This window comes from Poecilia reticulata, chromosome 15 (assembly GCF_904066995.2).
Source record: "Poecilia reticulata chromosome 15, P_reticulata-male-v2, whole genome shotgun sequence".
Taxonomy (NCBI): Eukaryota; Metazoa; Chordata; class Actinopteri; order Cyprinodontiformes; family Poeciliidae; genus Poecilia; species Poecilia reticulata.
In genome coordinates, this window is record NC_088844.1 from 28,378,699 (window position 1) to 28,392,875 (window position 14,177).

General features: G+C 42.8%; 1 protein-coding gene across 1 annotated transcript; it reads right to left on the reverse strand.

The window, feature by feature from the left end:
• Window positions 1–1,847: 1,847 nt before the first annotated feature.
• On the reverse strand, window positions 1,848–13,965 carry eif3s10 (eukaryotic translation initiation factor 3, subunit 10 (theta)). The gene is made up of 22 exons (XM_008430044.3): window positions 13,795–13,965; window positions 12,356–12,546; window positions 12,136–12,272; window positions 10,701–10,864; window positions 10,354–10,553; window positions 9,835–10,043; window positions 9,590–9,761; window positions 8,858–8,962; window positions 8,654–8,752; window positions 8,460–8,576; window positions 8,200–8,385; window positions 6,895–7,242; window positions 6,657–6,761; window positions 6,459–6,572; window positions 6,168–6,290; window positions 5,936–6,089; window positions 5,648–5,820; window positions 5,060–5,133; window positions 4,482–4,981; window positions 3,483–3,627; window positions 3,181–3,401; window positions 1,848–2,533 (listed from the first exon to the last, which is right to left on the reverse strand). The coding sequence occupies exons 1-22, from the start codon at window positions 13,841–13,843 to the stop codon at window positions 2,343–2,345; spliced, it is 3,777 nt and encodes a 1,258-aa protein (XP_008428266.2). The 5' UTR covers window positions 13,844–13,965; the 3' UTR covers window positions 1,848–2,342.
• Between the last annotated feature and the right edge of the window lie 212 nt (window positions 13,966–14,177).

The following is a 14,177-nucleotide window of genomic DNA, read 5'->3' on the forward strand; positions in this document are numbered from 1 at the left end:
AGGCAGCTGGGAGGTCATGCAAGCATTTTAATAAAACTGTAAAATATTATTATTATTATTATTATTATTATTATTATTATTATTATTATTATTATTATTATTCCATAGTATCGCATAAATATTGTCATGCTAATATATTATAGTCTATGAAATGTTCCGTGAATTATTTTGTACGTGAAGTTTTGTGGAATAAAATATTGTAACATTAAAATTAAAAGAGTAAAAACTTCCCAGCACAGACATTTAAACTTAACATTAAAAGCATTATTTACAGCCTAACGCCGCCACCACATATACACACATCAGAGACGCAAATCACTTCAAATCACTTAATATTTATACTTAACATATTATATTAAGCAACTTGCGTCTCAAGTTGCTTAATATAATATTATATTAAGCAACTTAATATATATATATATATATATATATATATATATATATATATATATATATATATATATATATATATATAATGTTTTATAATTCTACTATTTTGATCAACTTCTGTGTTTTTTTTCTGCATGGTTGCGTATTAATAAATAACATTAACTTGTTACATATATTTTTTCACCCTCCATCATTGGTTCACCAGGTCATGACCCCGGCCTGCCTGCTTATTATTTCCTCCAAACTTTTGACTGCTGCTGTCTGACTGCCGGACATGGGCAGCAGGAACCGAAGCGCTTCGCCGTGGCACACGTGGTCCGGCGGGTTGCTGGCGTTTTCTGCGAGGGTTTACTGACCTCTACTGGTCGCCAAGGGGACAGCGGAAACAAAACTGCATCTGGACCCAGAAGCTGCTGATTTTGTTGCTGTTGTGGCTTCGTAAGAATATTTGAATAAAAGTTTCTTCTCGGCTTGTGGTCCGTCTGTGTGTCTGAGTCTGATCCAACGACGCCGAGGAAACATGTGCATCTATTGCTCAACTTAACAGAGAAATGTATTTATCTTTCTAAAACAGAAAATTATTTCTCACAATATTTGAAGGTCAACTAGAACGTGCATTAGGTTCACTGTAGATGAGAAAAACTGAGTACATTTCCACCAATAAACTCAAACAAGGATTTTCTGAGCTCCAAAAGTACAAAATTTCAGATTTTGACCCAGATATTGAGCCGTTAGCATGTTATGAGACAGTCATAGAGAAAGTCTTCAGTCAGAGGCCTCTTCAGATTCAATGCCAGACTGACTGCTACTGGAAATCTTTCCTTCTATCATCCACGACTCTGAAAGATATTGGATTTGAGTTACACTGCTTTTCCTTTTGGGATGAAGTATTTTGAAATTAAATGGTCTTTATTCTTTTAGTTGTAAATAAAGGAGTGGATAGAAATAGATATTTGAGTTTTAGGTGTTTTCTCCAGTTAAAACAGTTAAAACAGTAAACTGAACAGCTGAAGTACATTACCTGGAAATATTATCTGAAAAGTTTTTTCAGAAGTTGTACTTCTGAAAAAAAAAAAATTTTTTTAAATATATTTTTTAGTGTATTTAAAATATAAATCTTAAATGCATGCAAAGTGTATTATATAAAATTTTAATATTTTATTGTATATTTTTGAAAAATATATTTTAAAACATTTTTTTTAAATGTTGGATATATTCTTACATCCAACTGATGACATATTTGAAATGCATTTCAGAAAAATTAAACTTTTCACTAAGTACATAAATTGTACTTTATTTTATGTTTGTTGTGCTAAAGTTGAATTTTTTTTCTTCATGTTTTTAAAATCTGAATTGGAATCAAAACAAAAGAAACAAATTTTTAGAAGATAAATTAAATTTTGTTTTCAAAACAAAATGCAAGTTAGTTTTTTTCTGATTAGACAATGAGAAAGAAGCGGTGAGCAAACATTTTTATTACGTAAAGTTGTTCTGTCAACATGCGTCCAGCGGCTGCAGCACACACACGGCATCAAGAAACCATCTGAATTTTCTGAAGCAGGCAAATCAAGATGTGAAACCCACCAGCAGATTAAACCAGAAGAACTGCTGCTACTACAGGAGATGCTAATCTGAGTCAGATTATCTATGCGGTCTATGATTAAGAGGCAGTTGGTGATACATAGTTTGCATTGACCATTTTTAGATTATTGTTAATGAGGCCACACAAGCTCAATGGTTACTCATATTAGAGATGAGGAGGAACCAGTCAGAAAAGAAAAATCACAAAAAGATAAAATAAATCCCATGAAACTAAAGTCTACAAATATTTCATCCAGTATGAGAAGCTAGAAGCTGTGACCAGCTGGCCGAGTATTTTTCTCTTATTATTATTATAGTAATTCTTGTCATGTTTGTCTGGAGCGATTCGTCCCAGGAGGCGGAGCAGCCGCTCAGCGCCGGACGGTGGTCCAACCGTCGTCGTCCGTCTCGTTCTTGGTGCGGCGAGGGTTTTCCTTGTCGGTACGCCAAGCCTTTTCCCCCTCAGCGTCGCGCTCTCGCTCCCTCTCTCTCTCCCGCTCTCTGGGTCGTTCCCGCTCACGCTCCTCCCGCTTGTCGTCGCCGCCGCGGCGCCAGGTGCTTCCTGAGGTCGCCGCAGGAACAAGAGATTAAGTTGAAATACGTTTTTTTAAATTATTATTAAAAGCACACATGATGCATAAAGAAACATTTTTAAAACAGGAAGTTTGTGTGTTAAGAAGCCTCCAATAGCTGTATTTATATGTGTAAACAGTGACCTCTGCTGGCTGAATGTCATACTTCACCTCTAAATCAGACCAAGCAGAAGCTGCATTTTCTTCACTAATTCAAGACAAAAACATCAATAGATTCGTTACATATAAAATATGCATCTGAAGGGTTTGTTTCTGCATTTAGGAGATGCACCGATCTGATTATTAATATTTGTATCGTTCTTCATATTGTAAAAAAATTCCAGATTTGTATTGGTGACAATGTTCCTGATCTATAAGGACAGATCTATGCAGTCTGATTCTGTGCTTCGCGCTCTGAGTGACATCATGCTTTATTTATTTATTTCACATTGTTCTAACCCTCAGGAAGTGAAAACAGCGGATCTATGCATCCCTACTTAAAAGATAAAAACTTGTAAAAAAAAAACAAAAATTAGTTTCTGAAACAGAAAAGTGTAAATTTTAAAAAACTTCTGGGTTGCAGATGTTTTTCTTAAGTCAAAGTGTGATGAAGCTGATGGGTGAGAGCCTTCCTCACCTTCATCAGTATCTCTAGGTGGAGGTCTGTGTTCGCAATCGTCCCGTCTGTCTTTGTCTCTCCGGTCGCCACGGCGATCGTCCCTGTCGCCACGGCGATCGTCCCTGTCGCTACGGTGATCTTCCCTGTCGCTGCGGCGATCGTCCCTGTCAGTCTCTTCTCTGCGGGAATCCCTCCAGCTTCCTTCCTCGTTGCCTCCTCTCCTCCAGGGATTCTCTTCTCTGAAAACGGTTTCAGATTACGTTAATGAAATCCGGAGAAACAGGAAATCTGTGACCGTTTGAGCATTTTTTCATTCCCACCTCTGTGGTGGACGACGGTCTCTGAAGCGGTCACTGGATCGCTCGTCTCCATCGCCTTCTTCTTCTTCGTCGTCGTCGTCGTGGGATCCGCTGCGGGGCGGCCCCCAGCTCTCCTCTCGGGCCTTTTCCCGCTCACGCCAGCCACCTGGAACACAAATATTCACTCATCAGTAACGTTTCAACTCAGATCTCACCTTTTGACCTCTAATGGTCAGTTTTCTTCTTTGGAGCCAAACTTTTCATTTGCGCTCCTGAAGGTGTTACCAACTAAAACGCAAGGCTTTTAAAGACTTATTAATGATATTTAACACCTGATTTTTTTATGCAGTGGTGCTAAACTTTGTTAGCACAGGATGCGCGTGTCAAGAGAGTAGAGAGCCGATGGCAAAGACAAACGTCGTCCAGCCAACTGGTGATAAATTTACTTTCCTACGATAGACGCAAAAATCTGAGCTAGCTAGCTAGCAAGGTTATGTTAGTAGCCAGTTAGCGGTAGCTTCAACCATCTTGGGCCACAGAATGAATGAAAATGTCTGTTTGACTGAAATATTTGCCTGACAGAAAAGTCCAGTGAGAAAAATAAATTACCCAGAATGTAAGAGAGCAAACAGTCCTGCCTCAACAAGACCTCAGACCTGTGATTACTGTGTTTAAGGCCAACTTGAATTTTTTAATAAATCTAAGACATGAATTCTATTAGATACATGAATTCTAGGTTTTTTAACCCTCCTTGGTCTTATAATATCCAATTAGACCCTGCAACCGCTTTCCTCGATGCACTGTCTGGTATGCTCTTTATGAGTTTTTTTTTTTTGTGGTTTCGGGAACTGACGGTCTGATGGGACACCACTGTTCGACCTTGACATGTGCAGCGCTCCTCCTGAGCGTCATGCTAAGACTGCAGGAAGGTTAAGGACTCGGACAGCCTGAAAACAGGTTAAATTAAATTCACCCTGAAACGTTTCAGTTCTCTGAAGGATGATTCTGTTAGAACCGTACCGGGTCTGCCGAGGGGTTTCCATGGTTTGGCGTCCTCGCCGCGACGCGGCCCATCATCCATGTCTCTTCTGGGGCCCCAGTCGTCGTCAGCCCCACGTCTGGAACCCCTGGAGTCATCAAGCCCCCTGCGAGGACCCCTGTCATCGTCAAAGCCGCGTCTGGGTCCGCGGTCATCGTCGAAGCCGCGTCTGGGTCCGCGGTCATCATCAAAAGCGCGTCGGGGACCGCGGTCGTCGTCGAATCCTCGTCTGGGTCCGCGGTCCTCCTCCCCGCCCCTCCTGGGACCTCTGTCGTCGTCGAAGCCTCGGCGCGGCCCGCGGTCGTCATCCATCCCCCTGCGAGGCGGACGCTCGTCGTCTCCTCCGCGACGCGGACCTCGGTCGTCGTCAAAGCCTCGGCGAGGCCCGCGGTCGTCCCCGTCACGGCGAGAACCCTCCCCGCGCCTGAAGGGGCCGTCCCGCTCCTCTCGGTTGTCTTCTCGGCCCTCCTGTCTCCAGTCCCTGCAGAGGAAACGCTTCCCGTTTAAAACCGACACTGAAAACGGAGGCTGGAATGAGTCCAGATGTGAAGCTACACACTTGTCAGGAACCGGGCGGCGCCATTCCGAGTCGCCGTCAGTTTTCCTTCTCCAGCCTCCCTCTTCCTTCTCCTCCTGTGACACGACAAGATGTTAGTCCAGAACCACCGTCCCCAGAAGCAACGGCAACCACTTATTCTACCCATTTTACTGTAAAACAGTAAAAACTATTTTAGCTTTTACCAATAAAAACTGGTCCTTACCGGTTTTTACTCAGTTTTATAATAAATCTGTCAAGTTATAATGAAAACAAATCGGTCAATATGCCAATATGTGTTTCTATGGTTACATGTTGAGGAAAATCTGCCTTTTGTATAATAAACTGCTGGACAGTTGAATTTCGGAAGTAAGGAAGTTCGTAGGTAAGTAAGTAAGGAAGGTAAAAAAGCTAATGAAGAAAAGTTCAGGAGTAAGGAAAAAGAAAAAAAGGACGGATAAAGACAGAAGGAAGAATGGATGTAAGAAGAGATAAAGACGAGATCAGAGTCAAACTCGTATCTACAGGCAGAACATTCCTCAGATTCAGCTTCCTGTTCTGGTTCTGTTGGACCTCTCTGTACTCTGAAGCCTCCGGTTCTGTCACTCCTACCTTGGGTTTCTTCTCCTGTGGGCTGACGGTCTTCTGCCGGATGCGCTCCTCTATCTCCTGCTGGCGCGCGCGCTGCTTGCGCTCCTGCTCCTCCAGTTTGCGCAGGCGCTCCTGGTATTCCCGCTCCTCCTCCTCACGGCGCTCCTGCTCCAGGCGCTCTCGCTCCTCACGCTCTGTTTGAAAACAAAAATGGACGTCATCATTTTTGCATCAACAGGTAAACAGAAGCGGCTTCATTTTTGGTTTTATTCGTCTGCGGTTACTAAACTCTGGTCATTTGACCCGAACCTTTCTTGAGCTGCTCCTCGTGGATCCGCTGAGCCTCCTCCTCCTTCTGGCGGTAGAAGGCGTTACGCCGGTCCTCTTTGCGCTGCCTCTTCCTTTCTTCCATGCGCTTTTTCCTCTCCTCCACCAAACGCTCCTCGAACGTTTTTAGTTTTTCCTTTAAAGACCAAATAAAGACGCTGAATTTCTGCTGTAAGCTCATGGGGTCCTGCTTCACGCTTCAGCTGCTGCAGACCTCGTAGATGAAGCTGCGGGCCGCCGTGATCTTGGCCAGGAAGCCTTCCTTATCCTCCACCATCCTGGACATCCGCTTCTTATGCTCCAGAGCTTTTTCCCGCTCGACCTTCAGGTTGTTGATCTAAAACAGGAAACGTGCTGTTAGGCTCTGAATAGTCCGGCAGAGGATTAGTGCCACAGAAAAACACATTTTTGGCTTTAATCTGAGAATTCAGACTTTAACTTTATGAGAGCAAAAGTCAAAATATTTAAAGAAAATCAAAGGCCACAGGATGGTTTCCTCACACACCCTGTCCTCCTCTTGGAGCTCCCACAGCTCCATGTCTTTGACTCGCTGTTCCTCATAAGCCTTCTTGATCAGAGGAATCTCCTCGAGGCGTTTTGCCCTCTCAAAGTAATCGATCTGCAGAAAAACAACCATCAGAATTTAACTTCCATGTAGTTTTCTTATATCCTAACATATTTCTGCAGCAGATCAGGGACCGACCTTCTTCTCCTGATTCTTCAGACGCTCCTGAAGTTCCTTCTTCTCCTTCTCCAGCTGCTCCACCTGTTTGGCCATGATGAAGTCAGGATCCAGCTCCTCCAGGTCCTGTTTCAGAGTAAAAATAAAAATGTTTAGAGTCTGTATGAATTAGTTGACAATTATTTCAATCGTTTCATCGTGAATAATCAGATTAATCGTTTCAGTCCTTTAAATTAGCATTTATGTCATTAAACTTCACCTCAATGTCGATATCCTTGAAAGCTTTGGCTCCCAGCTCCGTTTTCTTGATCTGCTCCAGTCGCTCGCGGACCGTCTTCTTCTTGATTTGCTCGTGTTCCTGCATGATGCGCTCCTTCTCCCGCTCCTTGGCCTCCTGCCGCAGACGATCCTCCTCGGCTTTGCGGACCTTCTGCATCTCGGCTTCTCGCTGCTCCAGCTCCTCCTTCTCCCGCTGGATGTTCAGGCTCTCCAGGCGCTCCTTGCGCTCCTCGATGGTCTGCCTGCGGGCCAGGATGCGCTGGTGGTCCTTGCGAGCGTTTTTCAGATACGCAGCGATGGCCTGCTGGTTATGTTCATCGCGCTCTTGCTGGAAAGGAACAGAAAACAAGTTTTGTTCAGACAAAAACCACCTCAGCTACTGAACCAATCACTTGATCAAAAACATGGTTTTGCACAAATTCTGGTTTAATTTCCATCAGAACAAAGAAGTCAAAGTTGATACTGTTATTAAAAGTACCTAAAATAGAATTTTATTTTTAGTTCTGTTCGAATTTGATTCATTTTTATTTTTTGTTTCTTTTTCTGAACTGAAATCCACCAAAATGCATTTTTACAGGCATTAAAAAGTGCTTCAGTTGAATACATTGAACTCAAGTTTGTTTAGAAATAAATTTAAACTATATTCACGTTTCTATTTGATTCAGTCGTTCCCTAAAATTAGCTTAATTTTATTTATTTTTTTAAGTTTTCAGATCAAAAAGTCTTGCACAATTAAAAAACAGGAAGCAGATCATAGAGCAGGGCATTCTGGGTAAATGCAATCAAAACAAATGTGCTAGAAAAACTGACATGTGAAAAATGTCTGATTACAAGTAAAATAATCGGCCAAAGGAACTAGAATTTTTTCACCAATATTAGGGAATTATTTCCTCAAAACAAGCTCCTACATCCTACTAAAGAGTTACTTTTAAGCTAGTTGGTCTAATTCCAAGTGTACCAAAACATCTGCACTAGAAACTAGACCAAAATTACTTGGTGAGATTTTGTGTTTTTGCAGTGCACTCCTGCATTCGACTCATTACGTTAATATGAGTTTCATATTTCCATCTTTTTCTTTCTCACAACAAATGTTCCCTGCATCCCAACCTGATTGTTAGAAACTCATTTGTATCTTTGAGTTTTTGACATTTTCAGTAAAAAAAAAAAAAATCCAAAAGGATAAGTTCTGAATATTGCACTGAACATAAAAACAGACGACGACGGATTGTTAACATGGACTGGCCGTGAGAGCAAAGGTCAAGCGTTGAACGAGGAGGAAACTCACCAGGTTGGAGGCGGGTTTGATGACCTGGATGGCTTTAGCCAGGGAAGCAGACATGGAGGTCAGCTGGTTCCTGATCTGCTCCGACGGCATGTTCTGCAGGAACGGACCGACCGGAGAATCCTCTTTGGTCGAGTAGTTCAGGTCGGAGCCGAAGCTCAGCGTTCGAGACGTGTGGTCGATCCGGACCTACATCAGGAAGTCGAGACGTGTAAAAAAAACCTTCAGAGCAGCTGGACTCCGTCGTCCAATCAGATGCTTACCTGGAGATCGCAGTGGCGAGCAGCGTCCACGATGGAGCGCTCCAGCTGGAAGGCGTCCACGAAGGGAACCAGGGAGGCCAGACGGCTGAACTCGATGCTCTGGTAGATCTGAGCCACCTTAAAACAACAGAAAAAGACAAATTAAACCTTTATCAGGTTTTAGAGACGTTACGGTTAGCAGGAAGAGGATTTACCTGCTGCAGGAGCCTGAGGATGGTGTTGCTCTGCAGGTGAGGGACGTACTGCTGCAGGTCTGCCTCCTTCTCAGCCTGATCTCTCACCCAATTCAACACCTGAGACCAAAGTCACAAAACAGGACAGACATGATCCAGGTGAGATATTTTAAACATGCATAAATTAACTGTAACAGTATTGTCGCATGGTGAGGAGTTGTCTACCTTCGTCACTCTCCCACTCAGCTTGAGGGGATGAAAGTCGACCTCCAGCCAGTTGTAGAGCTCCTTCACTTCAGGGACGATGTACTGCAGCAGGTTAAATCTCACCTACAGCAGAAACATTCAAGCATTTATGAGAATAAACTCAAACATTTAACTGTAGCCAAGAGAAAAAAAACATTTAAAAAGGTTAAAAATCTGAATCAAGCTAAAGAAAACCAAATTTAAGACTTTTAGATGTTTTTAATCCCACTTTGAATTAAATTTATGACCAAAAAAAGCATCTAGCCTTGTGTAGGTTGGCAACAGAAGTGACTCAGCGGTGAAGACGAGCATCGTCCAGCCAACTAGCCAATCACTTCGCCATGATAGATCGGTTTTCAGGGAACTAGCTAGCAAGTGTAGCTTATTAGCTGCAGCCTCAAACACCTCGAGTCACAGAGCTAAATGAAGATGTAGATGTCGGCACATGGTGCCATTTTATAGCACAACAAAGTAACTATGTAAAATGCATCTCTTCTTCTCAAACATGACTCTGTAATTTAACGCCTTGAAATTGGGCAACACTGCAGGTCAGTTTTTATAACATGAGTCCATCCTACAAAACAAACTATCATCTTGAAATTCTGTTTCTGTGACCCTTTGGATTCTGGAGGGCCACAGAAACAGTTATGGCGGGCCTGATTTGGCCCGCGAGCCTCCAGTTGGACACATACGCGCTGAGCTACAGCGTACCATGTCGTTGATGAGGCTCTGGCGGGTCGGTGGGGACTGGAGGCCCAGCAGGGTGGCCAGCCGGCGGTGCTTCTCCACGATGATGCCGTCCATGTCCAGCAGCCGAGCGATGTCGGTGCGTTCAGGGGTAATGGGAATAGACAGAGTGGCCAGGAGGACTCTGGTGGACATCCTGGAGATCAAAACCAACCGTGTCACCGCATGTTCTCACTTCACCACATCGCTCTGTGAAACTACAGCGATACCTCTGCATCTCGTCCTGGGTCAGATTCTTGCGCATCTCCCTCGACAGATGGTAGAGGCGGTGGAGGGTGCAGGCGTGGAAGAGAGCGTTCCCGGACTTCCAGAAGACTGTGGAAACCTTGTTGTAGTAGTTGGCCATGAGCTGCGGCTTGGGAGGCTTCTTGGAGAGGGCGAAGAGGCCGTGGATGTCCTCGACAGCCTTAAACGCTTCCTGAAGGACAAAAACCGGGAGAAAAGGCATCAGGAGTGTTTTGGATGTGAAGCTGGATTTAAACATGATTTCCAGCTCAAACATCAGAGATTACATTCTCATGTTTTCCTATGAAAGCTTATTTTTACTGTCGAAATTCACAATAGGGCTGCAACTGGGCATGACAAATTAAAAAGCTAAATTTTCATTTGCATCCAACAATAAATTTTATTAAAACTTTTAACAAAGTCCCAGCACTAATGGTAAATAAAACAGATCGGATCCAGCTCAGAGCAAACAGCGGATTGTTGTTGCAGAGGTTCTGACCGACCTGCCAGAGCTCCATGCTGATGGCGCTGTCCAGCTGCACCAGCCGCGTCTCCAGGTGCATGGACTGGCTCTCGGGGTTGTTCAGGTTGATGGCGGTGCTCTGGTTGTGGTGCCGCTGGATCTGACCCAGATGCATGCGCAGGTTGTCGCACAGCTTGCGAAATTCTGCTTTCCGGGTGTACTGCAGGCAGAACTTGAAAGCTGCAGGAGAAAAAAAAACAATAATCGGTTTTCTGGGAGTTTTTTCTTCTGTCAAAATCTTCAAATCAAATAACTAGAAGTAGCAGAAACTTTTAAGCACTTTTGTAGCCATCCATGTCCTAACGTCATTGCTGCAGAGCTAGCTACCTTGCTGGGCGATGTCGTGATACAGACGCTCCACCTTGGAGTTGTTTCTCAGCAGGTCCAGGCACTGGCGGTACGACTCCCACAGGAACTTCACCCACGGCGTGAGCAGCAGGCGGTCGGTACGATCCTGGGTGTCCTCCCCGCTCACAGCGCTCAGCAGCACGCTGCAACGTCACGAAGGATGTTAGATATCAGAAAGGTTCTTTAATTACAGCGAAATCAGGACTGATCAGCCCTGATTTCTCTAAGTTTGGATGATCAACGATTGGTTGATAGTTAGATGTGAAACTGATATTTTCTACCAACACATTGATGTTGACTTTTCTAAGAGAACACTACATTCTACTGTTGCCAACTTTGCTAGATTTTTGCAATATTTAGTACAGAAACTAATTGGCATAAGCTAAAATCAGTCAGGCTTTTTAAATATCAGAGGTCAGTCAGAAAACTGCACTCAACTGCATTGTTAATTTCTTTTAACAGCAGTAATGACAACTACTCTTGATGATACTTTCAGGACAGCAAGCTGCGCTGTGACTTGGTGCACACACACCTATGCGCTCAGTTCAACGAGTCAAATAGACAATCGACCACATTGGGACAGAAATCGCTCACAACCAATGTTCCCTCTAATTTTTCATGTGTCTGGACATACACAAAAGCTCCCTGAGCACACCGAGGACCACTGTGAGCAACATCAGATGTGCACGCTGTAACCACACACATCACACCCGTTCAAAATCATAGCAAGTTACATGGCTTATTAAAAGAATCAAATCACAGCAGCAATTTTTGTTTAATTAGTTTACTAATTAAACAAATAAAGAAGATACGCTTGTTATTCTATTTGCACATACTCTGACAGCCATTCCATCCTAAAAAAAAACGCATTTCTTTTTTACTTTGTCTTGATGAGCGGATGTGTTGCTGCCCGTTCGTTTCGCCATAAGGGGTTGCGTTTCTTAACTCCGCTGCACTGTTGTTAGCAAGCTAACCTGCACGGCGCGTATGGGCAGGACACATAGAGCTACCAGCGCTATGATTGGCTGCATAGCATAATTAAACCATTTCGTATCATTGGCTGAACATCTGTCACTCACTGCGTTACATTGAAAAATGGTACGGAATAAGACATTATTGGTCTAATTTAATATATTAGATTCGGTCTAATATTAGATATTAATTAATAAGTTTATGGTGGATTTTATTTTATGCGCTGCATAGATTTTCTTGTGCGCTGAGACTGTGCGAGCAGAGCGCGATTGCGCAGGCGCGCAGCTTAGAGGGAACATTGCTCACAAGGTGATCTGCTGTTACCAGAAAGGCTGACAAAATGAACAGCATCAACTGAGAACACCAACAATTACTACAAGTCATGATCTTCTTTCAGGAAACGCTGGATTAGGTCATTTATCTGGTTAAACCATAAGTTCACCTTTCTGGAGTCTGGATGTTGTCCAGGTCCTCGATGTCCAGAACCATCTGCTGCGACTCCTCTTTAGCCGTCTCCGTCTTTTCCTCTGCCAGCTTCAGGTAAGCCCTGACCACATCCTCCAAAGATTTGATGTTCACCTGAGAGGAAAGACAAAGGCTTTAATTTACCACGATGTGAACAGACATCCCAGATGTAGCCGATGTTTTTGTTTCCTCCCAACCTGCTGGCAGATGTTCTTGTACTGGTAGAGACCCTCTTTGGCCAGGTGGCTCTTGCGCAGATCCACACACAGCTCCAGGTACTTGAGCATAATGGGCTCGTGGATCTTCTGCCATGTTCGATGCTTTTTACTCTTGATAACATCGTACAAAACATCCAAGGCTGGCTGCTTCTTGCCGACCTCAAGAAATTCTGTTTAAAAACAAGTCAGAGAAAATCCTTAACAAACAAATAAATCTTTATTTAACCAGAGCAGTAAATATAGTTCTTATTTATACTGTTGTACAGGTAATTATGGCAGAAAACATCCATTTTAAACGGGCTTCTGTAGAACACAGTTATGTTTCTAACCAATTCTTATGAAAATGTTGAGTAAATTAGCTGTGTTTGGAGTAAATCAACCACGCCATGAAAAGCGTAACTTTGTAGGATGTCAACATTATGCATGGCGATAATAAACAGGAAGTAGAAGTTGCAAACTATCAAGTTTTGTGCTTCTGGTTAGACACAGACCCACCACTGGAGGGCAGCGTCCACTATTTCAGAACTTATTCTGAAAATGTGTTTCAATCTCTCTTCAGCCTTTTAAATAAATATTTAAAAGAAAACTAAAAACCAACTCAAGCGATGCAAAATTGAGGAAGATGTTTTGAATTTAGCTGTTTCTGCCAACCTTTTTGAAAGAGACTCAGTATTATGCGATGTTTTTCAACAAATTGCAAAATGTAACCAAATTAAGTTATACATTCCAAGCTATTTAAAATTTAAATTGCTTCATTGATGTTCTAATGGAAAAAACAGGAGAAAATTGTTTCCATTTAAAAATTTAACAGGTCAGAATTTATTACTATGATAATTTGTTAAATGAAATAAAAATACATTCGTTATTAATTTGAGTAAATATATAATTGTGGCACTCTATTTGGTCCAAGTTTTCAATTTTGATTACATTTTCCCACAAAGTTTTACGTCCTCGATCTACAGGCAACAGAAACATCTAATGTGCCTAAAATCAAGTTTAGTAACAATCCTATCCAATATCACTGGCAGAGCTCAATCTGCAAAAAAACACAACTGATAATATTAACGGTATCCACAAAAATTTGGAAAAACGCCGAAAACCGTTAAGCACAGCTGTTTCTACACACTGTCGCAACTAGGCCTAAACTAGAACCATGTCAACGCCAACAACGTCGGTTTGTTTTATATAAAGATGGACACGTGCAACAAAAGATTGTCAACAACGTTTTTGTTTGTAAAATAATGTTAACGCTGACATAGCACGACGTTATCATTTACTAACCACTGTAACCGGTACAAATGTGGCCTAGATGTCGCTACAACTAGCTTAGCGCGCCATTCCGACTAGCATTAGCAGTTAGCATCTCTGAGGTGACGCGGCTGGAGTCAGCATTAAATCCAAGAGCAGTTCAAACTCACCGTTCGCTCGCTTGAGAGCGTTTTCTGGCCGCTGGAAATACGCCGGCATCTTGGTGATGTGCTAGTGCAACCCAAAAGTGACTGACTTGGTTAAAACTGCAGTAATTTCACCAGTCCATCCAGGCCACGCATTCACTCAGGGCGACGGCGCTGGCTGAAAGGATGAACCGCGTGAGCGTCCGGACGAAGGTTGCCAGGTGGGAAGTACACTCCCCTTTTAGGAAAAGTCACAGACAGTGAAAAACGTGTAATGAGCTTTTTGTTTTACCAATTGGGTTGGTTGAAATTCTTTTTTTTAATCATTTACGCTAAATATTTAATATGTGTATGAACACATTACTCGGTTATTGGTCTTTGAAAGGAGTAACATTTCCTTTAAATTG